The following is a 27,610-nucleotide window of genomic DNA, read 5'->3' on the forward strand; positions in this document are numbered from 1 at the left end:
AACCCGCCTTCCTAAGAAATAGCCAATTGGCTGCTCAGTTGAAAGAGAAAGGCGGGACTACAATTCCTTAGCAACGCTTGGCTCCCTGGGAGTGGTGGCGGTTGTTTCAACATGGCGGCAGCGGCAACAAAAAGTGGAAATTCGGGGATATTTTGGATGAATGGTGGTAGGCTTACTTTTACTAAACTACACTAGCTTCCCCGTCCACTGTCCATTCGTACATGATCTTATATTAGTTTCTAAAAGTTTTCGAAAGAGTCTACCAGATGTTACGTCTGTGTCAATGCTGGAAAGTTATTTCAGAGGAAGTGAGGCAGCTAACGTAGCTAAGCGTTACGTTAGTTAACGCTAGCGTTAGCTATTAACACTTATAGCTAGCTTAACTATACGTGTAGCTAGCTAGCTAGTTCATTACATGTTAACTTAACGTTATCTCTTTCAAGTTACGTTACCATTATCTATTTTATATAGAAACTTTGTCAGGTTCCTGCTACTGAGTTCAAAATTTTACAAGGACCACCTGCTGCAACGTTAGCTAGATACCGAGCTTTTGTTTTGTTTATTACGCGATCTGCTAACTGTTTACCCCTGTAGCTAACTATCCCAAAATAGGATAATTGAATTATTCATTCGACAGAAAGCACATGCTTTAACAAACATCCATTACATTTCACTGAACGTTAAGGTCCCATGACATGGTGCTCTTTGGATGCTAATGGTCCCCTAATACTGTATCTGAAGTCTCTTTCCCAAAATTCAGCCTTGGTGCAGAATTACAGCCACTAGAGCCAGTCCCACAATGAGCTTTCCTTAGTATGTGCCATTTCTGTGTCTGTAGCTATTGAGGAGGAGAGAAGGGGGGGGGGGGTTGCCTCTTTGCTCGTTTGAAAGCCATGATGTCTCTCTCTCATGGGTGGGCAAAGCAGAGAAAGGGGAGGTAACCTTATGACCTCATAAGGAGCAAGATTCCAGATCGGCCCATCTGAACTTTCATTTTCTCAAAGGCAGAGCAGGATACCCAGGGCTCGGTTTACACCTATCGCCATTTTTAGCCACTGGGTGACCATAGGCAGGCTGGGGGAACGCATATTAATGTTAAAAAACCTCATAAAGTGAAATGTTCATGCCATGGGACCTTTAAGCTGTTCTAGGCACTTTATTTTTGGCGTCATTGGGCAACAATTTCATAATAAAATTTCAGCACATTGTAATTCAAGTGGGCTGAAAATAAAACTGGATTTCTGCACCTCCTCTTGGTTCTGTTTTCAGGCTTTAGAAAATCTAGCCCTTGGTATGATACTTTGATCAATCACAGGTCATTTCAGAGAGAGAGAGAGACACAGAGAGACAGAGAGAGGGTTCCTATTGGTTTTTCAGCCCATGCGTTGGCCTAGACAAAAAGGGGAGAGGGAAGCTGCAGGATGAGGTCTCACTGTACTTCAAATTCTGGTGTTTTTTTTTTTTTGTACCCACTGCAGCTTTAAATGCTTAACTTCTCTTGGCCTTGTTCACACAGTGTCTGATGAGGAACAGCCTTTGGTGTTTGTTCCTGGTGAGTCTCAATTCATTTTTGGGGACAGTTTCTGAACACAGTATGAGATAATTCTATGTAGCACATGTACACATGGCATCCTCTTCTTCTGTCTTCCCACAAACTTTTTTAGGATTAGAAGGAGAGGGGAAGACTCAGACCCCTTTTAGTTTGAGATCAGGCAGCAGCACCAGCACATCCAGTAAAAGAGGTACCAAGATGCGAGCCAGGCATAGCTCTGATTGCAAGAACGAGACCACACTAAGGAAAGTTGTCAAGAAACAGGGCTCCTCACAAAGTGAGCGCTCTGGGGTTTATACCAAGGAAAAAGGGTCCATCCATCCCAGTGCTACTGTAGCTACAGAGCCCACCATTTCTCCAGCTTTGGGTACTTTTATCTCCTCAACACAGGTAAACCATTGTTTTGTGAAGACTATTTATCTCTTCCCTCCGTGGATATAAGATGAACATGTGGAAGAAAGAATATGGATAATCTAAATACTTTTAGAAAACAAGGAAGGAGGTTGACAGAATTTCATCATAATTGTCTTCTTATACTTGCTAACCATTCTTTACACAGGTAATCTCTGAGACCAGCAGAGCTAAGAGCCAGGTCTGTTTGAAAGACCTCTGTCCTGAAGATAAGCGCCGGATTGCAAACCTCATCGAAGAACTAGCCAGGTAGCCAGCAGTATATGCCACTGAACTCTAGGATAGTGATAAAGTTCATATGAATGTTTGAGTGGAACAATATGAAGTGATACCTGATTGAAATGTTTAATTTTGTACTGCTTTTAATCCCTTGTAACTCTTGGAATGCACAATGTAGACCACCGATGCTTTAACACTGTCATTTTGTGTTCTCCAGAGTGAGCGAGGAGAAAGAAGAGTCAGTGCAGCGTCTGAAAGATGAACAGGAAAATTTTGAGTCCAAGATCCAGAAGTTGGAACAACAGAACGTGATCATAGTTCAGGAAAGGGAGAGTATCCTTTCAAAAATACTGAACCAAAACACAACAGTGAGTTAGATTATCTCAGATTAATCATATTGTTCTTTTGATGAAACGGTAGGGCATTTAATGTGCTGTTGCAAATAGCAGTACCCACAGTGGTTTGAACACCGGGTACTTCTTGGTAGCTTTTGAGTAATCTTCAGAGAACATAGCTATGTTTAATGGTGTAAAATATGCTTTGTGGTGTGTTGATTGCTGTTCTGAGTGTTTGTGTAGTGTCTGCACTGGATCAGCTACTGCAAAATGTGGTGGACTGTTGTGAGGAAACCAGAGGTCCCTCAATAATTCCAGGGTACAATAGTTTTATGAATTTGGTAAATTTAGTAAACAAGATGTTGTTATGCTACAACTCGATGATAAGATGCACTTACCACCCTGTTTTGAAATTGCATTAATAGTGCTACAGTAGAGTATGGTGGTGCAGTTCCCATATTCCATTCTTCAAAAAACTCCCTGGAGAAAACATATTGTTTAACCTGAATGTCTTAATGTGGTGCAAAAAGATGTAACATTAAACACACCCCAAGTGATTTCACTGATTATCCCAACTTTAGTCTGGATCAACGGAAGTACAATTCCAGGATAAAGCCTGAGCCACAGGCTTTGCCCCTCATCTTCAGTTTTCTGTGTGAAATCCCTTCGCTACGCAAAACGACAACAAACTTGCTAGCAAGATACACATTGAAAATGGGAAAGTCCTGGGAAGTCCAGCAGGCCTGCTTGTTTTTTTTCAGGGAATGATTGCACAGATTTACAAAGAATATGTTTACACAGTTTACTTTATTACTGGGACATTTTTGGGACCGGTTGGTAGGATTGCTGTGGACGAAGTACACACAGCGATAGACTGGTTAGAGCAAATTACGTTTAACCATGTATCCAGCTAATTTATATAGCTCACGTCACTGTATTGTGTAAACAGTTAACTTCATTTGATATTGTATGTGGCGTTTTCTTTTGCGGGGTGCAAATGTTTCACCAAAACAAGTTCCTTCCTGAGACTTTTTTCCATTGGCCCCGTCGCTGCGTCCAGAGCTTAGCCCTGCCAAAGACGATTGTGATTGGTTTAAAGAAATGGCAACAAACAAGCTTTTTTTCACCTACCCTAGAATGTAGAAATGTACCTGTGGTGTAGCCAGACCTTACTCCACAGCACTGTGGTATAAGCTGTAGGTAGCTACAGTCGTATGTAAAATCATCTGCTGTAGTTTATGGTTGGAATAGACTCTTGGTACCAGTCATCCATGGCACACAGTTAGGTATCCCTATGATGTACTTAAAGTTCCTCAAATTATATATTTAAGGCAGATGGTTCCATTGCTTATTCTGCTGTTCCATTAGTTAGTCTGCAGGGGGCAGTGTTGTCTTAGGGAAGGCCATGTACATTCTTTGTCCAAGACCCTATGATTTGATACAAAAGACAGAGAAATAGAGCAGATTCATTTGAATGATTTGATTCCTGCTGCAGATGTATTTTGCAAGTGCTTGTAGCTTATCCGCTGTTGTGTACAGAATCAATTTCAAGGTTGGAGCCATGGCCCTGAACCATCTAAATCATCTTATCATCCAAAGATGAATTTTGATATTTACTGAGAAGACTACAGTGTATGCATTCTCCACCATGTGTTTTTGTAAAATAGCTCTCAGTTCCTTCTGACAAAATGAGATCAGGTGGGTCACCGGCTGATTCTTGATTGTCTGATGATTGATTGATGAGGCTAGTGCTAGAGTTAGAGCGATAGTTATGCTTTTTATTGCACCCCACAACCCACCTACTGTTTTCATAACTATTCCGCTCAGGTCAAACCAGACCATGGCCAGCAGTCAATTTAGGTTAAAAACACTGCGAAATATGAAGAGTAATTGACCCCGCTGGTAAATTGCACGATTGGCAACGGTGGCGGGGAAAATTAGGAATGCACAACTCAATTAAAGGCACTTTGGCTCGGAGACTTGGCATTTACACCAAACTTCTAAACTCCATTAAAAAGGTATTTGAGAGGAAAAAGTGTTCAGATCCAAGCACCTCAGGGGGGGATAACGAAGTCTTTTAAAGTGTGTGCAGGAGTCATGAAGGCTCTTCGCAGGCAGAAGGTTCTGGCACTTCTCTGAAAGGTTAAGGAGACACCAAAGGCAAACACACTGAATGAGAGTCTTCTAATTCCATTACGCCTCAGCTTATCTTATCTAACCAAGATTCAGAGTTGTCAGGGGTATAAAGAATGTAGGGCTATACCTTAGCCCCAAGCCCCCTAGGATGAGAGGGAAAAAGTCCCCTTGATATTTAGGGTGTTCAGCTGACATTTGGAACTGACTGCCACACAGGACTGAATTTGTGTTTCAGATAGGAAGGATGCCTTTTGTACTTCAAGGCATGTTGGCATTGGTAGAAGTCAAGGTGGGGTTACTAATGGTGCGCAGTTCTACTTGTTGTATCCAGAACAAGGCACAGCAGGCGCTACAGCTAATGCCATTTATTGAGTTGAAACAATTGGAAGGAATCCTGAGGCCATGGAGAGAGGGGAACAACAGCAATGGTAGAATATGTCATTGAAAAATGCTACATGTTGTGATAGAGGATTGCCAGAGATAATTCAATTGTTACCTGACATTTACAATGTGGGGGGAAATGTTTTTTTTGGGTTTTTTGGGGGGGGGGGGGGGGGGGGGGGGGGGGGGTTTTTTTTTTTTTTTTTTTGTTTTTTGTTTTTGTGTGCAGATTAAGCCCCTAATATTCCTTGATGTCAGCTCTGTGAGTATTGTCATGATCTGGTCTGGGTGTTTTGTATTGTATCAATATTGTAGGAAAGAGTGGGGTGAAGCCATGTGCTGTGTAAGGTGCACACTATTTATTAGAGAAATATGGTTGACTGGTTGAATTAAGAACATTTTTGAGAGCCCTCCATTCTGCAGAGCTAAATAGTACGAAAGTCTATATCCAACAAAGAGGTTGTTGGACAATATAAACACACTGAACTGCTGTCATTTGAAGCTAAAGTTTAGCCTCGTAAACAAACAATTGGTGCCTTTGTGTAAGGTTTGTTATTGTTGACTGAATACATTTAAATGCTTAATTGAATATAATAAAATCAAATTGAACCAGCTTAATGTGAAATAAATAATGCATTGACTCTTTGCTAAAAGAATCAAATCGAGTTGTTGGCACACCTTTACAATGTATTGTAGTGGATTTTTTGCAGTTGACGTATTCCATGGCCACAAGATAATTTCTGCAGATATGGTGTAATGACTCAGCAAAATGCAACCTAGTCTGTGCCTGCAAAACTGGTTTTACATTTTCATGGCAACGGAGATGGCTAAGAAGAGTTGTAATGTGATAGGACTGGTTTTCTGTATGTTTGCTCTCAGAATTTTAAAGGCTTATTCAAAATAGTTGTTAGCTGACATTATGTAGTGGTTTATTGTGTCACTTGCACTCATGTCTTTTCTCCAGATTCAATAGTATTGAAGCAGTTATGTAAACTGTCTTCTTCTATTAATTCCCCGTCATTGCTTCCTTACACACACATTCATACACATCAGTCTCCGCCCTCGTTTCTCTCCCATTCCTGCTCAGGCTCAATCTGTTTGGCACAGTGTGCTAAAGCAGGCTTTAAAATATTCCCCCTCCTGTGCAAATTTGTTCCACCTTGAAGTGGATTTCATTATTTTATTTGAGCCTCGGCCTGACAGGGAAGTGAATCATTCTGACAGGCCCCGTCTGAAGCCTCTTCAGCCCAAGCCCTTGATTCTGAGTATTTTTGGAGCAAGGGGGAGGAGTAAGTCATTGTTGGCACTTTGCAGCTCTGATGTTAACTTCGGGCTTGCCGAGTGCTTGGCCCCCATTGGCTGACGTCCAAGGCTGTGGAGGAAGTGTGTTTAGTGTGGCGACGGGCAGAGAGGTGGAATCTTATCAGTGTTGCTCCACTCGGTTCAGATTACCTAGCGCTTGCTGTCCAGTGACTGCGTCAGCCTGTCAACACATTCACACACGTTGCCTTCATTTATGGCATTGGGATGCTATGATGCTGCAGTCCTGTTGGTACTACACTACAGCACAGATCCACTTTATGTGTATTATGGTTAGTGAGTTCCCACCATACCCAATTTATTTTCTAGTGTACAGTACTATATATTTGTGTCTATTGGAAAACATTTGTTTTAGGCATGAGAAATCATGTGGAAATAGTGTTTTATGCGAATCTGTTGAAATATGAGCAGCATGCATTTTTCGACTTCACACGCAACTCTCTATCTTGGACTAAGGTGAGGTGGAGCTGTATAAGCATATTCAGTATCTCCCCTTCAAGACCCTTATACATGCTGCATAAATAGACCTACCAGCCTAGGTTTACATGATGTGATGTCCTTGTGATGTCCTCAAGCTTTCCATATAGAACTACTTCCATGGACATTATCAGTGCAGCGGTAGAGGAGCCTTAGTTAGATGGAGGGTTCAATCACACATTTTCCTAATGTTTATGGAAGCTGCTGCATTGCATTTGTCTGGTGTCTGGTCCTCAATTCAAAGCTGTCCCCGCTCTCTTCTCTTTCGCTCTGTTTCATTTCCACAGCCTGATTGAAGTCTTCTAACAACCAAAGTGTTTTCTAATGGAGTGTTCCGCCAACTATTCCTTCAATAAGACTCTACTTTGAACTTTGATTTTCTCTTAAAATGGAGGCTTTTTTTTCAAACGGATGCCTAGAAACTCATCAGCTGGGGGAGCAGGGCCACCATCATAAAAAGATATGGCCTGGAGGAACACACTTAAAGGTCAGCTTGGGCTGGAGTGTGTGTAGTACTTCCTTTATTGTAGTGTTTGTGTGTGGGCTGTTTACAGTGCAGGTGGGGAATTTGTGCTCTGATTTCTGGCTTTGTTTGTGTGTGCACTAGGAAGTGAGAGTCAGACCGAGGTTGATTATTGAATGTGTGCAAGTGTGTCTGTGTGTAGTCTCTCCATTCTCGTGCTCATTATCTTTGTATGTGCTGGTGTGGTGTGGTGCTGCCACTGTCATTAGTGGGCTCCTGAGGCGCAGCAGTAGTTCTGCTCCAGATTAGTTTTCTTGTGTCTGCCAGCACTCTGTCTGGCAGATAGCCTGGTGCGGCACTGTCCAGCTCAGCTCAACACAGCTTGGCCCGACCCAGATGGTGAAAGCTCTGTGCCACAACAACTTACATTTTGCTGGCCTCTTCTCCCTCTCTGTTTTCAACTTGCTGTTCTATCTACTTTTCTGGTCCAATGTTTAATTGATTGCAGAAACAAGGGTTTAATCCAGATTGTCAATATATACAGTATCAAGCATCAATCTTTTTTTCCATTTAATTTGCATAGGATAACCTTTTCCTTACCAAAATGGCTGTTGTGCAGTTACCCTCTCAGTAAAGCCACACAGTGACTTCACATTTAGAAGTCATGTAGGCATGACTTAGTTCTGATTGTTCTCATTTTTACTACTATTTTATTAGTAATTCCTATTCCCTGAAAATGTTGGTGAAAATGTTTAAGCCTGACAGACTACTTTTTTGTCAGCTGAATCCAGGGGATCCAGATTTTAAAGTTTTAGGCTAAAGGTTCTGTTATGTTGTGTTCAGTTTACTTGTTATTGTTTGTTAGTTACTTAACCCCTTGTCCTCCAGGCCTGCAGCAGCAGTATAGAGAGTGCCAGGAGCTGCTTGGTCTCTACCAACAATACCTTTCTCAGCAACAGGCGAAACTTAACCAATCCATCGCCCAGCTCAGCCAGGCACCAGCCCATAGCGAGGTAAGGTATGGGATAGAGTGGGTGTGTGGTAGGTTGTAAATATGTATTGTAGCGAGTGCATCATGCAGTGTAAGATAATGGGCCTGCTCCTATGTGATCCGTCAGGCACAAAAACATCTAGTGGTAACACATGCAACCGCACACATTGTCCAATGGTTAAATGCCATAACAATGCATAACAAAGCACCATAGAATATCACTACAGTCACTGGTTCAAAATGACTACAACATAGTGAAAACTCTCTCAAGGTGACACTTCAGAAGCGGAGACGCCTCTCTGGCTTCAGCCCCTGTAAGAATAGATGCCTTTGCCAACCTCATTGTCCCATGGTAGCTCTGAATAATGTGTGTTTGCCTGCTCTATGACCCTCAACAAATTAGTCACAGTCTCTTCCCCAGTCAACTGTAAGATGGGCTTTCCTCCTTATGTTTATCTCATAATGTTCCTGACCTTGGCTTACCTGTCGCTTATGCTCAGTTGGAGATTGTCCTTTTAATCTTGTGGCCACTGTCCAGTTTCAAGTTTTGAAGGATAATTTGCATTTGCGCTGTTATAAACCCAGCCCTACGCTAACACTAATCTCTATTCAGCTTCATAGTGAAAGCAGCACATTCGCAGTGCAGCAGCGCAGCTTGAGTCCTCCGTCAGTGTCTACATAGGATGTGTTCAGGCACAGTACTTCTGTGTATGTCACCCGCTTGTTGGCAGCACTCAGAGCCCAATATACAATCACTGTAGTTACGAGTGTAAAATAAAATAAAGTAGACTTAAAGACAACAACAAAAAAATGCTTCAGGTCACGGTAACCCACACAAAATGCAAGTGATTTGTGAGCTCTTGTGGAACAGCTCTCGCAAGCACATGGGGGAATGCTTATACCGCACGTGTAACATGAGCAAATTACTGTAGGTTGGTTAGTGACTCCTTATACAGTATTGATAAATTTTGGTCTGTAGCCCAGCTCTACATTAGGGCTTCATTGAGTAGTCGTTTTTGGCTGAAATACTCTATCAATTTTTCAGAGGCTTCCTAACTTGGCCGAAATGCATTAATTGTCCTCTTTGTTCTCTGTCCAGGTGCTCCGCAGCGAGGAAGCCCACAGCAGAACATCTACCAGCAGAGCTAATGGTTCTCTCTTTGATGGTTCATACCTCAGCCTTGCGGCTACCCCAGCACAACAGCCTCAAGTGCACAGAAGTGGTGGTGGAGGAAGAGCAATACATACCCATAGCAACCATGCCTCTCTTTCCTGTGTTAGTGAGTTCAGTCCAACTGATGGGACGATCAAACAGCATAGGATTCAGAAAAGGGAGTGCAGGGAGCCACACTCAAAGTCCCACCACAGATGTGAGCACTACCAAGGCAGTGGTCAAGACAGTGACTCTTGTCTAGAGAATGGCCACCATGACAACTTTAACCAGCATGAGTGTAAAAGGTACTGTCTGTCTTTTTTTTTAATCAAATTGTGCATTTTATCAAGACACAAACAAGAAGAATGTCAGCAATGAAATGTTTATTTACACACAGACTCCACAGTGGGAGTGCCATTGGCTCAGAGGCCAAGGAAGCTCTGACCAGGCCTCTGTTGGGCCACGAGGACTGGGAGGAGAAGAGGCACCAGCTGCTACTGCAGAAGATGCAGTTGGAGATGGAGAGAGAGAGGCTGCAGGCACGGCTGGCTGAGCAGGAGGAGAGGCTCAATAGACAGAATCAGCAGCTATGTCAGTCGCGTCTCGATTACAGCAGGTAGAATACAGAAGCCAAAGAGAAATAAACCGTATCTGGTAACATTGCTAGCTAGTTAACATTTGGAGGCACAAGTTGATGGTTACTTTTAGCAGTCAGTCGCTACATAGGTAGTTACGTCTATCTGAGAAGTAACTACCGATGCATGTTTAGTCTCTTTTTTGTGTGTCCTTGTACTTCAGTTTCTGTCATTGCAGACGGGCAAAACCTCAGTCTATTTTCTTTTTCTTCTATATTCTTGTTAGGTTTCAACAAGCTACTCAATCTGATCTCAGCAGCTCAAACCCTAGAAAGGGAGATCCACAGCCGGAGGGTCCCTCCCACCAAGATTTACCCCCCAGGTAAACCAAGGCAGAAAGTCAGAGACTCAGGCCATGTCCACACGTACCAAAACGATCTTTTTTTTTACCCGTCTTCCCTGGATTCGTTTCAAGAATAGTTGCGTCCAAACGAACCCATTTGTAAATGACTCAATACGCTACTTCCTATTCCAGGCCTATAGGTGGCGCTGTTTCTGCTACAGAAATTCACCAAAGAAACGGAGAAGAAGAGCATAGTCACTTCCACGTCGTATCCGTATTCACCATCCATACGAAGCCAAACGAGAGCCGTTTTCGAATGTTTTCACCCTGAGACCAGGTTTCAAAAGGGTGCGTTTTCAGGCAGTGCGTTTACAGGATTCGTCTGGACGGTCGGCCAAAATTATGCAAAACGTGCGTTTGTACAAAAAATGTTTCCCTGTGGACGGCCCCTCAAACTGCAACTTCTACAGACAGACACACACACACACACACACACACACACACACTCAAGTCATAAGCACAAAAGCCAACTAAATATATATTGTGTCTGTGGTCTACAGTGTGTGTGAAGATGCAAAGGTACATCCTGCAGGACAGAGCATGAATGGAAAACACTCCCAAACTGTACCCGCTCTTCTGGACAATGGCAATGGTAAGCTTGTATTTTCAATCCACCAGAATAATGTGCTTACTGGACAACACACAGAGGACCATCTTGGCTTACAAATTAAATTATACTATATACATAACATATTATACTCAGGTTGATTTTCTTTAAATAGTATTTTTTTTAATAGATTCAGATGCATGTATAGCTTAGATAAAGAAATGTATATATCGTCATGGTAAGTTTTTATTTTTATTTTTTTTGTCTCGCCTGCGTTGCTCTCAGCCTTGCTGCTTTTGCTTCTAATATAGCACTCCTAACTTGCATCTCTCAACAGAGGCCTTAGAGAGGTCTAGAAAGGACATGGCCACATCTCCTGTTAAGTCCCCTGCAAGCCTGAGTAAGCCCACCTCAATGGCTGTGATCCAAAAGTCCCCTGAGGCCAGGTAACACATCTTTACTGTACATCAATTAAGCGTTTAATAAATATTTGCCATGTATTCTAAAGGTTTTGAAGTAAGTGAAGCATTATTTATTATGCTTGATAAGCAGTGGGACTATAGCAAACATGGAAGTATTAGCTAACCTATTAGAATTATTTCTCAGAAGAACAGCCTGTGTGGTTAAATTCAACGGAACCAAAGTGCTCATTGAATAACAGTGGAAAACAGCACAGAGAACTTGAAGGATTCAGACACAAAATCTTTGTTCTGTGCTACTTTGAAATCTCCTCGCCTTCCAGGCAGCTGGTTTACCTCACCTTCTTCATCCAATGAGTCGCCCTTTACATTTCAGTAACTATAGGCGCTGTAACGTGGGAAAAGTAATTAATTAGTTATCCGCTACGAAAATAACGCTGTTAAACTTAACGCCAAGCATTCTAACACTGTTGGGCATGCATCGACATGCCCACCACCCCCACCGTTGTTTTGTTTTTATAGAAATAAAACCAATTTAGTACATTTTTGTGTATCCGCGCCCCATCGATATTTCGAAATCGAAATTTCCTCACCGTGTCATCCCTAGCTGCCAGGGTGCAGTATTTTATTTGTTTTCGCTGACCTTTTAAGGCAATTGATGGGTTTTCCTTTAGTTGTGAAGAAATATTAACAATAATGAAAAGCATAAATATGAAATTTGAATCTAGAAGCTTTTCCTGGCTATGCACTTGCTGCAGTGTTGGAGGCTAAATTTATGTTGTTTTTTATTTTTTTTTTTTTAAGCTTTGCTAACTTTTCGAGCTGTGAGAGGCTAAATGAAGCTTTTTCCTGGGCTAGCTAGCACTGTGGCCAGCCTGTCAGGAGACATGCTGCGTTCCATTAGTCGGCCTAGCAGGGACCCTGCAGCAGGTGTAATTGAACAGACTTCTGGATGCACACATGGCCCTCCCTTCTCTCTCTGCCACAGTAATGAGACAGAGAAAGCAAGAGTGAGGGAGAGATGTTAAAAGTGTGTTTGAGGGTGAGTGAGGGGTGAGGGCATTGGATAAAGTGAGAAATGGAAGCGAGGAAAGTAAGAGCAGGTTGAGATTGTTCAAAATGGAAATGGTGAGAAAGACGTAAGAAGGGAGAGGAGTTTAGAAGACAGGGATGAATCACTGAGCATCAGACTTTCCTAAAAAGGAAAAGACATTCATTACCCTTTTTCCTACATCCTTTACACAGAATGGTAATAAACCTGACATTAGGTGTGTGTGTGTGTGTGTGTGTGTGGTGTGTGTGTGTGTGTGCGGTGTGTGCGCGCGTGTGCACGCGTGTGCACGCATCAGTTACTGAGAAGCAATTTGTAACAGTGGTGATAAAGACCTTTTTTATTCTTAGAAATTGTTATTCCTAAAGTTGATTTTCTCAGGCATAATATCAGTTTTCCTATCTGAAAATTGGTGGTTAATAGAAAATACAGTAACTACCCCCCTCCCCCCCCCGTGTCCTAAAGTAACTCTTAAACAAAGCAGTGCATGGTCCAAAGTGAACTGTGAGCTCCAGCAGATGTCCATTAATTCCAGCAGCGGACCCAGGGTATCAAATCTTATTACCATCCATTTACACCTCCAAAGCCTATTAAAAGTGTTGACTCTTCGCTACACACAGTGTTGTTGTTTTTTACAACCAGTAATAAGGAAGTCTGCCTCTCAGATGCCTTTTGTGGTTTTCTAGCAACATGTTTTTTTTCATGTGCATCTCTTTTAAATAGTTAATCATTTGTTAATCCACTGATTTGGATTACACATATGTCTTTTTATTAGCTGATGTCAAAAAAATCTCTGCCAAAAATAGTTGGAAAATATAAACTAAATAAATTGTTCATTTTTGTTGCTTTTTATTTCATCATGCTACATTATATAAGCTAAACTTGAGGAAAATAAACTGGTGTTTTGTAAACAATACAAAATTGCAAGATTGCAAGATTAAATAGTAAACAGTCTCCCCCCCCCTTTTTACTTGGCAACACCATGCCCCTTGTGGCCATGTAATCTTAAACAATTCAATCTTGATGTGCAAATTTTAAAACGAAGCTGGGGGTTAACATTTAGTGACCTTCTTAATCCTTTCATGAATCTTGTGCTAGTTAGTAATGAGACATCTCCAGCGCACCCCGCCCATCTCATCCCCACCCTTCCTGCCTTTGCCTGCCTGCTATTGATTGGTTGGGAAATTGACATGCGGGATATACGCAGTGGCCATTATAGGTTTTTTATCTTACTGTTTGGACTGCAAATGAAAAGGGGCGCCGGGGCGAGACGGCTATCTTTAATGAAAGAGAGGAGCCAAATAAGCAGTAAAAGTTACGAGTGGAAAGGAGGTGGTGGGGAGCGTAGGCACAGGAGTTTTGTGGACATTTTATCTCGCCTCACAGAGCTAGAAAAGAGACGAGCAGTATTGGTGCGCTGGGAGAATGAAGCCCAAAGGTGTTTATTACACTAAGAAAGGTACAGTTGTATAGTAAGTGTTTAAAGGAGGAAATAAAGTATTTGAAGGCAGAATGCTTAACCACTGTTTGTTTTAGAGTAGTTATGATAAGACCTTTTTGAATTTTACATACAGGCTCAGATACAAAAGAATTCCATTTGTCATTGAAGAGTCTATGTAGTATCAATAAAATATCATCAGAATCAACTTTCAACAGGACTTGGCCAAATGTTAGCAATGCAGCGTCTCTAGATGCTATCAAAATGACCCAACATCCCATCAGATTTTTACAATGACAGAAACGTATGTTCCTGCTACTCTACCCGTGCATTTTTCTGTATGCATGTAGCAGTAAAATAGATTTGCCTGGACTTCTTTGGGGGATATCCATATCGAGCAGCAATTCACCTTGCCCAAACTGGAGCCAAGAAATGAACTTCTTTATTGCACTGTAAACCCCTCTGAAAATCTATTGGCATTCTTTGGCCTCATGCAATCTCTGTGCCACCTCCTCCTCTCACCCCACCCACTACCATTCCCCCCCATTCCTGCCCAAACTCTACCCCTACCCCCCGCACTCCCCTTGTTATAGATTGTGACCGCCGGTAAGTGATGCATTATTCATTACAGACATGTCGTTTGTTGATGGATGGCTGTTTGAGAGCCCTGTCCGTTAAATAAATCAACAAATAAAAATGCAAATTCTCACATTTCCAGAGAAGGAACCCAGCCAAAGACCCTCCCCCACATTCCCCGTCTGCCTTCCTCTCTATCCACAAAGCTGCGCTCACCCTCCCTTATGCTCTCTCTCGCTCTCTCCTTTGCTGTTGACAGACTGGAGACCAAATGAGGAAGACAGATTTACTTACTTGGGCTTCAGTCTCTTTTTTCATCAGTTATCATTCCTCCGTCGACTTACCCCTCATTCACTTTCTCTCCCTCACACTCAAACGTGAATACATTAGTTCATGTTGCCAAAGCAAAATATAGCCTTTTAAAGCTTTCCAGCGACTGGTGTGTACTGCCTCAAGTAGTGAGTAGTGGGAAAACACGACATATCAAGGTCTATGGTTACGTGTGGAGGAACACAAATGTGCCTTGATTGGAAGTTCCACCAGTGTGTCTGTCTGCTGACCACCCACATGCATATCAACAAGTACACGCCAAAGATCACCCTTACCTGGGAGAGCTGTGTGTGGACCTGCGCGATGCAAATCGATGCAGCTTTAAACGAGCAGAGAATTATGTTAGCAACATCAGTGGAGCGTGCTCTAAAGAATTCATGTTTTGTATCTGGAATGGCGTTGTTCGACTGTGTATACACTGAATAATGTATCAAGCCAGCCAGACTGAGGGATTGAATCTCTATTAGCTTAATCTCCCCCGTTTTGGTTTATTTATTTCTCTGCACATTCCCTCATTTCTATTCCAGGGGAGAAAGCACCGGGGTTCTCTCCCTCTTTTTGTCTCGCACCTGCAAGAAAGTGTGTTTTTCTGCTGGGACGCCCCAGTGGTTTTGACTTGTTAGCGTTGCTTGTTAGGGTTCAGTAGACACTTCAGAAAGAAACATTTTGTTAACACGTCGAAGAGAGATTTGCTTTCATATGGTCTGTGTTAACAAGTGAAAGGTGAATGACAAATATTTTGGTACAAGCATCGGACTCCACGTAGACTTTGGCCGTGTGCATGTCTGGTGTTGGTCCCTTGGCTCTGCTTCACATTGTCCTTAGCATTGAGGACACATACTGTAAGTGTCGATCTTTGTGTGCATTGCTATGTTACAATGAAACGGCACAAGCATACTTATTAACAACATTGCCTGTCTACAGGGTTCCTCTGGGTTCTGTATTATAAATGTAGCCTGTGCCAATTCAACCTTTTTAAGGCTAAGGTTAAAATGTGTGAAAAAAAGAGTGGCCGGTTAGCTCATTTGGTAGAGCGGCCGTACATGTGCAGAGGTTTATTCCTCGACGCATAAGGTCCAGGGTTCGAGTCCGACCTGTGATGGTTTTCCTGAATGTCTCCCCCCACCTCTCTCACCTTTCGTATCTCAGCTTTCCTATCTAATAAACAGTCCCTCCAGAAAAACGTGATTATGTGATCGCATAATTCAATGCATAATCAGCCAGTCCGCATATTTATGCGGGGGCTGCATTTTTTCAGATACTCCGCACTTTCGCCGCATAAATTGCCGATTTCCGCGCAAAATATGCAGGGCTTGCATGATTTCATAATCCCCGCATTTTTTTTGTTGCAAAAAAGTCAAATATATATCTTAACAGAAAGTTGAAAAATGTTGCGTTTACTTCACACAAGAGCAGCCATTTTCCCCTGTTGCCATGGGAACATTATGAAGTGATGTAATTACGCGACGAAAAGCAGGGTGTTGGGGGAATCACTTTTTTTTTCTCTTTTTCATCAAACCGCAGTTTTTGCAAGTTCCCGCAATTTTTGCAATTAATTGCAAATTTAATCGCATAAAATTGCATAAATATCCCGCATATTCCATCGCATTTTTTTAAGAAAACGTGCTGCATAATCAAGGATTTTTGCCTGCAACAATCTCAAAAAAACTAAATTTTTCTGGAAGGACTGAATAAAGGCAGAAATGCCTCTCCCCCCCAAAAAAAAAAAGGAAGTGTGAAAAAAGAAACAATTTAATGAATTGAATGAAACAAAAAGCCTCCCAAAATTGTACTTATTTTTTTCAGGTTGGACTTTTCTGTGATTGAGTTATTGGATGTCTTTAGTCCTGTCTCTGCACCTGAGCTCAGCAAGCAGTCCTCTCGAAGACCCAAAACATCGCAACGTAGGCCGGGCCTCTCTGCTCCCAAACCAGAGGGCAGAATCCTGCTCCCCCCTGCTGGGTCTTATCCTCAGAGTACCCAGCAGGACCTGGAAGAAAGCCAAATACTGGAGGATATTTTCTTCATTTGCTGACGAGAAGAAAATGGGTCCAGTAACTTGATATTCACCGTTTTTTAAAAAATTTTTTTTTATATATATATGACATTCTAAATCAGAATGATCATGTTGTAGATTTTACTTTTGTTATACTGTGGTTTTAATACAAATAAACACATTTATATTTATTCAGAATTGGTTATGCTTCAAGTTTGTAATTCATATGTTGTCACTGCAGGAAAACTGTTTACCACTGAGCTACGTCAATTATTTCTGAAGACATTGCCGGCATTATTGCGGATTTAGTCTATATCCACGGCGTTCCACTTCCGGATTGCTCCGTTGCCGTCGGAAATTCCACCGGATCTCACTCTTTTCAGCCGGATGTCCGTTACCTTCCGCTAGCTAGACTATCTGTCCAATCTGATTTTTCTGTTGCATGACTAAAACAACTTTTGCAAGTACACGTTCCACCAAAACAGGGTCTCTCATGAGGCTATTTTGCAACAACACCGTGTCTCTGTCCGCCGCCCGTGACGATTGTGATTGGTTTAAGAAATGCCAATAAACCAGAGCACGTTTTTTCTCCCATCTCGTAATGCTGTATGGACTAGCCAGACCCTCCTCCGCAGTGCTGTGGAGGAAGGTCTGGCAAAAAGAGACTAATGCGAACTTAACTGCATGATACACAATTGTACATTGATAATCTTTTCAGATAAACTGGACAACAGGCAGATGGACCAAACTATCACCTCCTTGGAGAGAATAATGGGGACGTTTGTGTGGCTAGTCTCATATTGATAAGTTAATCAGTAAATATGACATGACACAAGACACTTTATTCTAGACTGTGCTTTATTATTGGGCTAAGCTGAGACGCATCATTCATTTAAAATTACAAAAAAAGAGTTCAGGGGACCATAGAATGGTGCAGTCTGGAGAGACAGGGACGGGAGCCTAAAGCGCACTGCCCAATCAGAAGCTTAGCTCATCAGGAACCCGGCAAAGCTTAATATGCAACATTCATTTCCCCACCCTCCATATGTGCTGAAATTGGGAAATAGATTTCCAGAATACTTTGAAAACCATATGAGGGAAAATGTGATTCTAGCAACACTACTGAGCTTTAGAAATAAAACTACTAACAACAGCACTGAAAAGAAGCATAGTAACTCAATTGTTTTTGATGAGATAGTGCAGTTTTCATTGAATTTTGCTCTTGGTAGAACACATCAGTTGAACAAGATCAGAGCTCTGTCAAACAATACAAAGCAAGATTGGATAAACAGGAGAAGGGGAATAAAGTTTTAGAAATCCAAAATGGTGTTTTATGCAGGCAGTTTAGCAATTCGTCAGACATTAGCTCCTTACACATTAGCAGCAACATATAGTGACCTCAAGGCATATCTTATGTTGTGATTACATATCTGACTGAACAGTTGGTTTATGAGGGAGTGGTTAACTAGGAATTGCCCCTTTTTTTCACTTTGATTTAAGGTTTCACAATATAAGCAAATGGTATTCAAAATGACAGACAAACCTCCAATTGGCATCTTTTTTTTTTTTTTTTTAACAATCTTTACCTAAGCTAACATTTTGGAACAGAACAATAGGATTTTATAATAACAAATATACATAAGGCTTTAGTAGTGTACTGCATTGTTTTGAATAGTTTATCAGCAACAGGAAAATGTAAAATCAGTCTTTGAAGTTGTTAAATTCAGAGTTCGCCAATACGTCCAAGTGGTGTTATGTGATGTAGTGATACAAAGTAGCACTGACAAGCAAATCGATCAGTGGCAATAAGAGCTCAGATCTTGAATCAAACAGCACGAATAAATAAATACTTAACTACAAATAAATAAATAAATAAAGACATAAATAAATGATTAAAAATATGTCTTTGACATCACTTGGTCAGTAGGAGCATTTTTCCACATCATCAAAGAAGTGCTGAAGGCATGGTCCTGCAGACAGGAATAATGATCATCTGTGGACCACAACAGTGGCCCATGCATGTCATATAAAAACTATTTGGTCACATACCAACTCATAGAAAAATAATGCCATGAAAGCATGCATATTATTTCAGACATGACTTATAAATTAATATCTAAACAAATAGATAAGTGAATAGAACCCATCAAAGTATTTTTTATTTTTATAAAATAGGTCAATGTGTGTCTAAGCTCTAACTGAGGTCAATGCTCTCCCTGACTGTATTCTGGATAAATGCCTTGGTCAGGTCCTAGAGTTTGTACTGTATCCTAATGACTATTTTTTATTTATTTTTTTGTACCTGGTTTTATTGAGCATTATCATGTTTTCATTCGTATATTTTTTTTTTAAAGAATTAAAGTACTTTATCCAGTCCTTGTAGATAGAAGTAAAAGTCCTATAAAATATGCAAACCTATGTACAGAGGAAAACGGAGCAAAAAAAGAAACAATTTACAGTATATTCATCGGTTTATGTATATATTTATATATATATATTTATATTCAAACTTCTGCTCTGTTTCTTGTTGTTTTTGAACCACAATACTTTGTTTTACTTTTCTTATGTAAACTTGCAGCTTCAAGTTGGAGCAAATGAAGAAGAGGTGCTTGGCATTCTAGTTCCCGTGGTCGTTCTGCTTCCCCTCCCTCATTTCACTCGACATTAAAACATGGGCTAGGTGAAAGACATGAGTGATTGCTCAAACAAACCGTTAAAAAAAAGCACAGGCCGCATCAACACCTTTTTCAATTTTCTCAGAGCAGCGAGGGGCAGTCGAAGAGGGCACACAGTGTGGCGATCAGGGACACCAGACATGACATTTAGCTTCAGATGTTATTGTTAGCTCAAAGGCAGCTCAGGTGGATGTACCAGACGTTTTTGTACCTAACCAACCACGGATACTGTCAGAGCAAAAAAATGATCATGATGGTCATCTGGTTTGCACTGTACGCCACAGTCAGGCCATCGTTATGTGGCACATAGAAAGAGTGGCGTCCTGGGATGTGTGGTGGCGTCTTTTAGCCTCGCAAGATTTGGAAGGTAAATGTTAAATTATTCAATCTGCTAAAAAGGTTAGACACAGACACTAGGGAAATGGCATAATTAGCAGTGTATAGGAAAAACTAGTAACATCACCCAACAGGAAGCATTGTCTTCCAAAGTGTCATATAGCCTTATAAATATTCATATATATAAATATTCATTGAGTAATCTTCACCCGCTGAATATGTGTTGAATGCAGGGTCCAATAAATCCAAGTCTGTTGACCTTTTGCAGGTATATAGTAGGTGTCCATACCATTTTTGTAGACTATTATGAGAAACTGTATGCTAAAGCAATATGAAACCAGCCTCAGTGATACAGCAGTTGTGATGGGTAAATGGCTTTTCACTCTTATTGCTTCATTTTACAGTTTCATTATGCTTTTATGTGTATATTTGATTGTATGAGGGCATATAACATAAGGCAATATAACATCTTCTAAAGGATATGCTTCATGTCAAGTATTACCAGCAGAGATCCACACAGTAACTGCTGGATGGGGAAAGTACATAAAACCTCCCTTATTCTGTTCAGTGGGAAGCCAGCTCTCTAATTTTAACATATTCATCAATATTACATCACCTTCATAACCATTTAAACCTAATGGCAGGTCCAATAAGCTCAACCACTTCTCGTATTAAGCCACGTCATGTCAGTCGCCACCATGAACTTTACCCTAGTTTTGACTCCAACCAGTGGAACGTAGTCACAGGTGCCCTGCACACAGCTTTGATAGTTAGTACCTGTGCTAACAGGTTACCTAATGCCCGCTTTTATCTGAAGTGTAATCGCATGAGTCTAAATTAGTTCTAAATGCATTCTGTTTGTCAAAGACATTGATGGACCAACAGTGGTCTGATGTTTTGTTATATTGGACATGCACTGAAGCTCTCTATGTGGCTGAGAAATGATATGGATCTGGCTGTAGTTTTGACATCATAATAGCGTGTTGGCTGCTTGCAGCAGTGTGTGTTTAATTATTATTTTTTGTCTTTGTTTTCTGAGAGCACAGTGCTTGATGGCAGATTCTGCAGGTGACAAGGCACACCTTGACATGGTGACAGCCCATACGCTACATGCACTTTACTGAATGCAAAAGAGAGCAAGGGTTGTGAGACATATTCATTTTGGTTCAAGTTTCAAAGAGAAGTTTGTGTTTGTGTGTGTGTGTGTGTGTGTGTGTGTGTGTGTGTGTGTGTGTGTGTGTGTGTGTGTGAGAGAGAGAGTAAGCTCAAAAGATATGTTTGGAATAGAGTCGAAGATAATTGTCCTTTTCCTCTAAAATCATTTAGCCTGATTCTCTTAAAGCCTGCTACTGAGATGTGGCTTTTTGCATTTTCAGATAATATTTACACCATATGTGTTTTCTCACACATGTATCTTTTAGCAATATATTGTGTGTCAGCATATAGGTAATCAGAGATAGGAATGCCTGCAGTTTTGGGAGCTGCCAGATTTGCGATTCTTCCCAAGCAGAGCAATGTTTCAAACTCCAGCTAAAATCTACAAAAAATTACAGCTCAACATAGTCAGAAGCCGTTCTATATACAGACACACATATAAAATATGTGCATATAAATACATATATTTGTTTGTGATTAATATCTATTTATCCATATATACTGTATATATGAATACATTTGCTTGAATGCTTGTTATACATATATATGTACTGCAAATATAAACAAGTTCATATATTTCAAACGTTTCTGATGTTATTCTATCTATGAGGTTAGGATGTCAAGTTAAAAAAGATAAGGCTGTGATACGGAGCAGCCCCTCCCATGCACTCGCCATCCCTCCCAAGACAAAATGAGAAGAGAAAAAATAAACATTTTGAGTAATTGTAAACTAGCGAAGTGAGAGACCCCATTTGGTCATCTGAAATAGTTTTGCCTGTATTCAAAAAGCACATCAGCAATATATATGTATATATACATGTGTTGTATATATTCGAAATGTACACTTCCTTTAAGTGCAACTCCTCAACCAGTTAACACTGACTGAAAGAGATGCAGTGGTCCGAGTATATTAGAGCTACAAGTCCTCAGCAATAAAAATGTTTGGTCTTTTGGTCCCTAAAACAACTAAGGAATGACAGGTAAGACTCCCTGGAGACCGTTGCTATGGCTCTCCTTGGCAACGGTATCCCCTGGAAACGGACAGGCACTCCAAGCTAAAGATGGCCATCCCAAATCGAAGCCAATTTGTGTCCTGAAAATATCACATTCCCTACTTTAGTTCTCTTTCCGAGAATTTCTTGTCCCTTTTTGTTTCAAGTCTTATAAATTGGTCTTCAAAAGTCAATTGCCCCAAACTCAAACCGTCTTACAGAAAGATTTCCTACGGCAATCTTCTATTCAGTTTTTAAAAAGTTTTGTTCTTGTTGGACTTTTGACATCCGTATTCCCTTTAAGAGTTCAGTGGGGTTGGTCATTGTAAGTAGGTATTGATAGAGTTTCTTTTACTTTTTTTCCCCTCATTGTTCAAGTAAAAGTTTTTGTGGTCCAGAAAAGGTAGCTGTTATTCAAGCAGGGTTTTGTAGGGAAGGAGGTGTGTATATGTGTGCAGAAGAAAAAAGGTCCTGGGGCTAACCAGGCTGGTACAAATTCTCTCTGAGTTCCAAAGTTTTAGTACATCCAAAAAGAGGTGTCCTTGACTCTGTCATCGCACGCTTTCTCCTCGGTTTCTGAAGCAGCCTCTGTGGTCAAGATGCTGAGTTTGCACTCAGTGGCGGGTAGCAAGAAGTCAACATATGATTCAGCTCAACAAAACCTGAAAAGCACAGAAGAAATAGATATTGTTTAAGTCAAGTAATATGTGGTTTCATGCACATTTAAAAGTTGCAAAGCATATGATTTTAGGAATATTTTTGTAGCAGCGCTAGCCACTAGCAACGTGGCCATCAGGGATGGCAATAACATCTGTCAGTTGGTCGGTCTTAATCTACTGGATTGCCATCAGATGGTTTGGACAAGGACATTCATGATACCCAGAGGATGAATCCTACCAACTTTGGGAATGACATGACTTTTCCATGAGGTTGACAAGTTATGGATGGATCGCAGTTTGGTTCAGATGTTCATGTCTGAACCCAAAGGGTTAATCCTAATCCTCATTTTTTTTCTCCATTTGTTCATTGACTTGGATCTGGACAATTCAAAGAAACAGCTTGTCCTTTATGCGCTTAAACAAACATTTATTCCATAAGAGACCAAATTCCTACATTACATTAGAAAGCTAAAGAAAAGTTAATGGGGGAAATATTTGTCTTTAATTTCGTTTTTTGTTGTGACGTTTTCCATGTTTGCAGTTACTATGTTCTGTATGGTATAATCCTTATGTGTCCTCCTTTACTGTTGATACTGTATTTCCATGCAGATGGAGCAGTGGAATATGTATTTACAGGGCACCTTCCTCTCTAAAGCATCTTCGCTGTTCTGTTATTCTGTTGGATAAACAAAGATACTTTTGTTGAGACAATGTTGAAAACAAATCAGTGCTCACCCTGCAGTGAATTAATTTAGCGCCCTGGCAGTGTTATGTTGTGAAAAACAGTTCAGTTTTTATTTTTTTATTTAAATCGAACCGTTTAATCCTGTTTTTGAAAGTTGAACCCTCATGCGTCATTAGAAGTTAAGTAATCCTCAAGCTTGCTGTCTGAATATGGACTCGTCAGTCTGATAACTCTGTGCCATTATAGTGCATTATTATTCTGTTTATAATAATAGTAAACCTGGGCATGCAAGTGCAAAGAAAAATGTGCTTGTTCATCAGTTGAGATTTCAAACAATGTAATAACTGCCAATCTCAGGCAAAAAGAAATGGAAATCAAAAAGAGATGTTTTTTTTCCACCGCTCTGACGAAAATGTTTTTTATCAAAAGTAATGGTGCCACATATTTTGTGACACATTCATGTGAGATCGTGCTATTCTTCCTGTAGCGATTTGCCTCGGGACACCGTCTGGTATGGTTCATTTAGTTTGTGAGTGGGTGATAAGTTGCCCTTGAATGAAGTCATCAGTGGTGAATGAACGACACAGCCTAAACTCTCCATCACACAGATGAAGGGAAGAGACAAAGAGGAACAGCACAATTACCCACCTGAGGGGTAATAAATGCCTCTCCCTTGGAAGCAATTCCTTCCCTGTGCAACACACTGAACCATTTACCAATTATCCTTTACCTACAGGGTAACATACAGGGTCACTTACTGTAAAGCTGTGCTACAAATAGAGGAGGCTTCATGTAAGTAAATGCTCCTACAGCTTTGTTTGTTTCAACCAGCCATGAAAACTGACTGTACTAGTTATCTCAGTTGCATGGCAGAGGGCATAGAGTTTCACATCATAGTGATAATAATAAACTAATATATTTAACAATCATCATAATATTAGTTAGTCATCAACCTGTGGAGATCACTGAAAAGGCCTTGTATTTTTATGTTTTCTGCTTTTAACTCACACTCTGAAGTTTTGTCCTCAAATGTGTGGGGTGTTTCACTTATGCATGTATAGCTGCCCATGAGAGAACTAGTAACAATACACTACAGTAAATCTTATCCAATAATGAGTCATAATGTCGTAGGAGGAATTAACATTTACAATTGCGCATTTGAACTACGAACAAAGGGGTACCACTTCATCACTATTCTTTACAAGCAATTTGCAGATCATCAGCTAGTTATTAGGCATCTGCAAATGCTTTATGGCATTTTTAAAAGGTTACTGAAACGACATCAGGCAGTGCCATGAATGGGCTTGCCATTTGAGTATTTGTCAATATATGCAGTGGTCGTTGTGCATGTGCATGCATTCATTCAGCTAATCCCCTATCAAACTAAAGTGACAATAAATGTTTCAGTGTAGTCGGTGTCTGACCTGTCTTTCCCTGTGTGCGACGGCTGCCCCGGCCGCCAGGGTGGCGGCGGCTGGCTGGGGCGGGTGGCTAGTAGGGGCGATTGGCGTCCTTTGGCCTCTTCAGCTGCACCTTGAGTCTTTTCATGCCGATCTGGAAGCCGTTCATTGATTGGATGGCAGCTTGGGCACTACCTGGGTTGTCGAAGCTCACAAACCCTGGGGAAAGGCCATAAGAGAGAACGACGAGGATGTGGTTAGATGAAGTGGCAAGGAATGTTTGGGGTTACCAAAGAATGGATAATGAAGATGAGTCCATAGATGAAGCAGTCTTTTACATGAATGCATAATTATAGAACTTTACAATACAAATGAAATAATTGAATCTGTACATAAAACAATTAAAATCCACACACAATTGCAGTTGTTAGCAATAACGTAACATACTATGACTACATAATACAGCACTTCATAAGCATGAATAAAGCTAGCATACAGTATGACAACAACAATAGATCACAATTATAACAGAGAGCGAAGCATGCAACCAAAATCACAATATGAACTTGGTGATGGGATGTAAAACCAAAACATCAACGTGGTTGTGCTATTTTTGAGTTTCGGTTTTTAACTTCCACTTGAAAGTGAGAAAGCATCAAATTACAAATTAAACGCTGCATCTGAAAATTGCAACATGAATAATACAACAAAAAATGTTGTGTTGTATTAATGAGCAAAAGCTACTTTGCAAATAGGTTTCACCTGACGGACTCTCCATTAAATATTCTCCACAATCCATTTAGAATTTGCCACATAATTATACGTTCGGCTAAATTGTGCTGTCAGTGGCATAAAGTGAGACAGCAGTCTCTCTATCTTTGCATGCTAGAGCAACTGGTATATTCTTAGCATGTACTGCTTTTGCTTACAGTAAGTTAGAGACTGAGAGTCAGCATTTGGGTTATGTAATAAAGTGCACAATGGCAATGCAACTGCGCAAATATGGCATTAAAACAGAACTCACTTCTTCTGTGATCAGTTTGACTATTGATGTAAGTGTGATAACAGTCATATCACTGAAATATTTATCAAAATGAGAAATTAGTTAGAGCTTCAAAAGAAAACCGCCAGACAAAGTCATTCTCTATTCTTTCTTTGTTTTTTTTAGTAACAACCAGCTTTTGCACAACTGTAGAGAAATTCTCCACTGTTTTGTTTTCATTTTTCAAGGGAGGTGGGTTGAGAGGTTAGGAAGGGGGTGTTGACTGCGGTAAGGAAGGTGATTAGTAAAAAAGAATAATCAGAATAAATAACCAATAATCTTTTGGTTTGTTCATTTTTACCCACCAAAGCATTTACTTTGGTTTGTCGCCCGATCCACAAACACTTTGGAGGAGATGACATTACCGAAAGGCAGGAACATCTGCATCAGCTCTCCATCCCCAAACTCCTGAGGGAGGTGGTAGATGAACAGGTTGCATCCCTCTGGTCCTGCACAGGAAACAGGGAGAGAGAGAGAGAGAGAGAGAGAGAGAGAGAGAGAGAAGAGAGAGGAGAGAGATGGGGAGAGAAAAAAGGAGATAAGGGACTAACATCAGAGAAAGAGAGACAAGGAGAGGGAGAATCATTAAAGGTTGACCGCGGCAGGAGGAGACTTGATGATGAAGTCTGATGAAGGTGATGAAGTGGTTAGAGTAGGGTACTCTTGGTGAAGGGGTACTTAAAGGCCCTGAAAACTGCCTGTCAGCTTCTTACTGTGATTTTTGGTCCAACATAAAAAAATAAATAAAAGAATTTTCACAATATTTCTGTATTTCTGAGTTTTTCTCACTGATTTGTTTAAAGCGCCCATATTATGCTCATTTTCAGGTACCAGTATAGGTTTACATGGTTTAATTTTCAAAAAACACCATATTTTTGTTGTACTGCACAGCTCTCTCACACTGCTGCAGATCCTCTTTTCACCTGGTTTCTGTTTTAGCTACAGAGTGAGACCTCTTTTCTTCTTCTTCTTCTGTACTATCTTTGATTGCACTCGCACATGCTCAGTAGTTCAGATGTAGATCATGTCAGCTAGCTAACTCTAGAGACAGTAAAAGAAAGGCTGTTTCTCCAACTTTGGTCAGTTACAAGGCAGGATTAGCTGGGAGACTTCTAAATGAGGGCACATGTAAGTAGTTCTTTTGGAGATTATGGTGAATTTGTGTGTGTTGTAGCAGTGCTTTGCTATTGAGAACGACGTAGCATGCTAGCGTTAGCATTAGCGTTAGCATGCTAATGCTAACGGTTAGCATGCTAACAAGCTAACGGTTGTGGTTAGCCAGCTCATTTCGGACTGTGACGTCACAGTCCGAGCCGATTTTGAACAGCTCACTAGGAGACTGAAGGCAGGACACATTCAGAAACCGTATCTCACTCAAAACAGCATGGATGGATTTTTTTCAAAGTTTGTATGTGTGTGGAAGCACCAGAAACACAAAAGAACACCCCAAATCCCAGAAAAAGTGTTTTTTTCATAATATGGGCACTTTAAGTAGTTGGAAAAGTAGTTGGAAAAAAAATGTGATGTCATGTACTTCCATGCACCAATCAGGATAACATTTAAACATTTGATTAAACCACATTTAAGCCTAAACTATTAGTTGATTGATTGATTAGTCAATCAACAGAAAACGGACTAGCGACTATTTCATAATTCAAAGGCAGATAAAAAACATAGTTAGCAGTTCCAGATTCTCAATTTTGCGATTTTCTGCTTTTCTTTAATCTTATGTGATAGTAAATTGAATAGCTTTTGGTTTTGGACTGTTGGTTGGACAGAACAAGAACGTTTCATAAAATTTGCAACATGAAAGTTCCGATCTGCAACGTGAGATCATTTTCTCTACTTGGAATATATTCTCTTAGTCTTAATAGTGAAATCAAGTTTGGAATC

General features: G+C 40.7%; 2 protein-coding genes across 18 annotated transcripts in view; one reads left to right on the forward strand and one right to left on the reverse strand.

Moving 5' to 3' along the window:
* Positions 1-39: 39 nt before the first annotated feature.
* kiaa1328 (KIAA1328 ortholog) lies at positions 40-16,968 on the forward strand. Its single transcript, XM_039797459.1, has 12 exons — positions 40-166; positions 1,517-1,552; positions 1,665-1,942; positions 2,112-2,212; positions 2,400-2,515; positions 8,183-8,307; positions 9,385-9,743; positions 9,836-10,054; positions 10,300-10,395; positions 10,917-11,008; positions 11,301-11,409; positions 16,584-16,968. The coding sequence occupies exons 1-12, from the start codon at positions 112-114 to the stop codon at positions 16,810-16,812; spliced, it is 1,815 nt and encodes a 604-aa protein (XP_039653393.1). The 5' UTR covers positions 40-111; the 3' UTR covers positions 16,813-16,968.
* Positions 16,969-17,612: 644 nt separating this feature from the next.
* Positions 17,613-27,610, reverse strand: part of celf4 (CUGBP, Elav-like family member 4) — an 85,110-nt gene continuing 75,112 nt past the window's right edge. For 11 of the 17 annotated variants that reach the window (XM_039798408.1, XM_039798401.1, XM_039798397.1 and 8 more), the window contains 3 exons: positions 26,023-26,166; positions 24,700-24,894; positions 17,613-22,593 (listed from right to left, as the gene is read on the reverse strand). In XM_039798408.1, coding sequence (XP_039654342.1) covers positions 24,767-24,894; positions 26,023-26,166 — 272 coding nt within the window. In that variant the 3' untranslated portion in view covers positions 17,613-22,593; positions 24,700-24,766. The remainder of the gene's footprint in view (positions 22,594-24,699; positions 24,895-26,022; positions 26,167-27,610) is intronic. The other 6 variants (XM_039798410.1, XM_039798409.1, XM_039798406.1 and 3 more) reach the window with 2 other exon arrangements.

This window comes from Perca fluviatilis, chromosome 4 (genome assembly GCF_010015445.1).
Source record: "Perca fluviatilis chromosome 4, GENO_Pfluv_1.0, whole genome shotgun sequence".
NCBI classification, from domain to species: domain Eukaryota; kingdom Metazoa; phylum Chordata; class Actinopteri; order Perciformes; family Percidae; genus Perca; species Perca fluviatilis.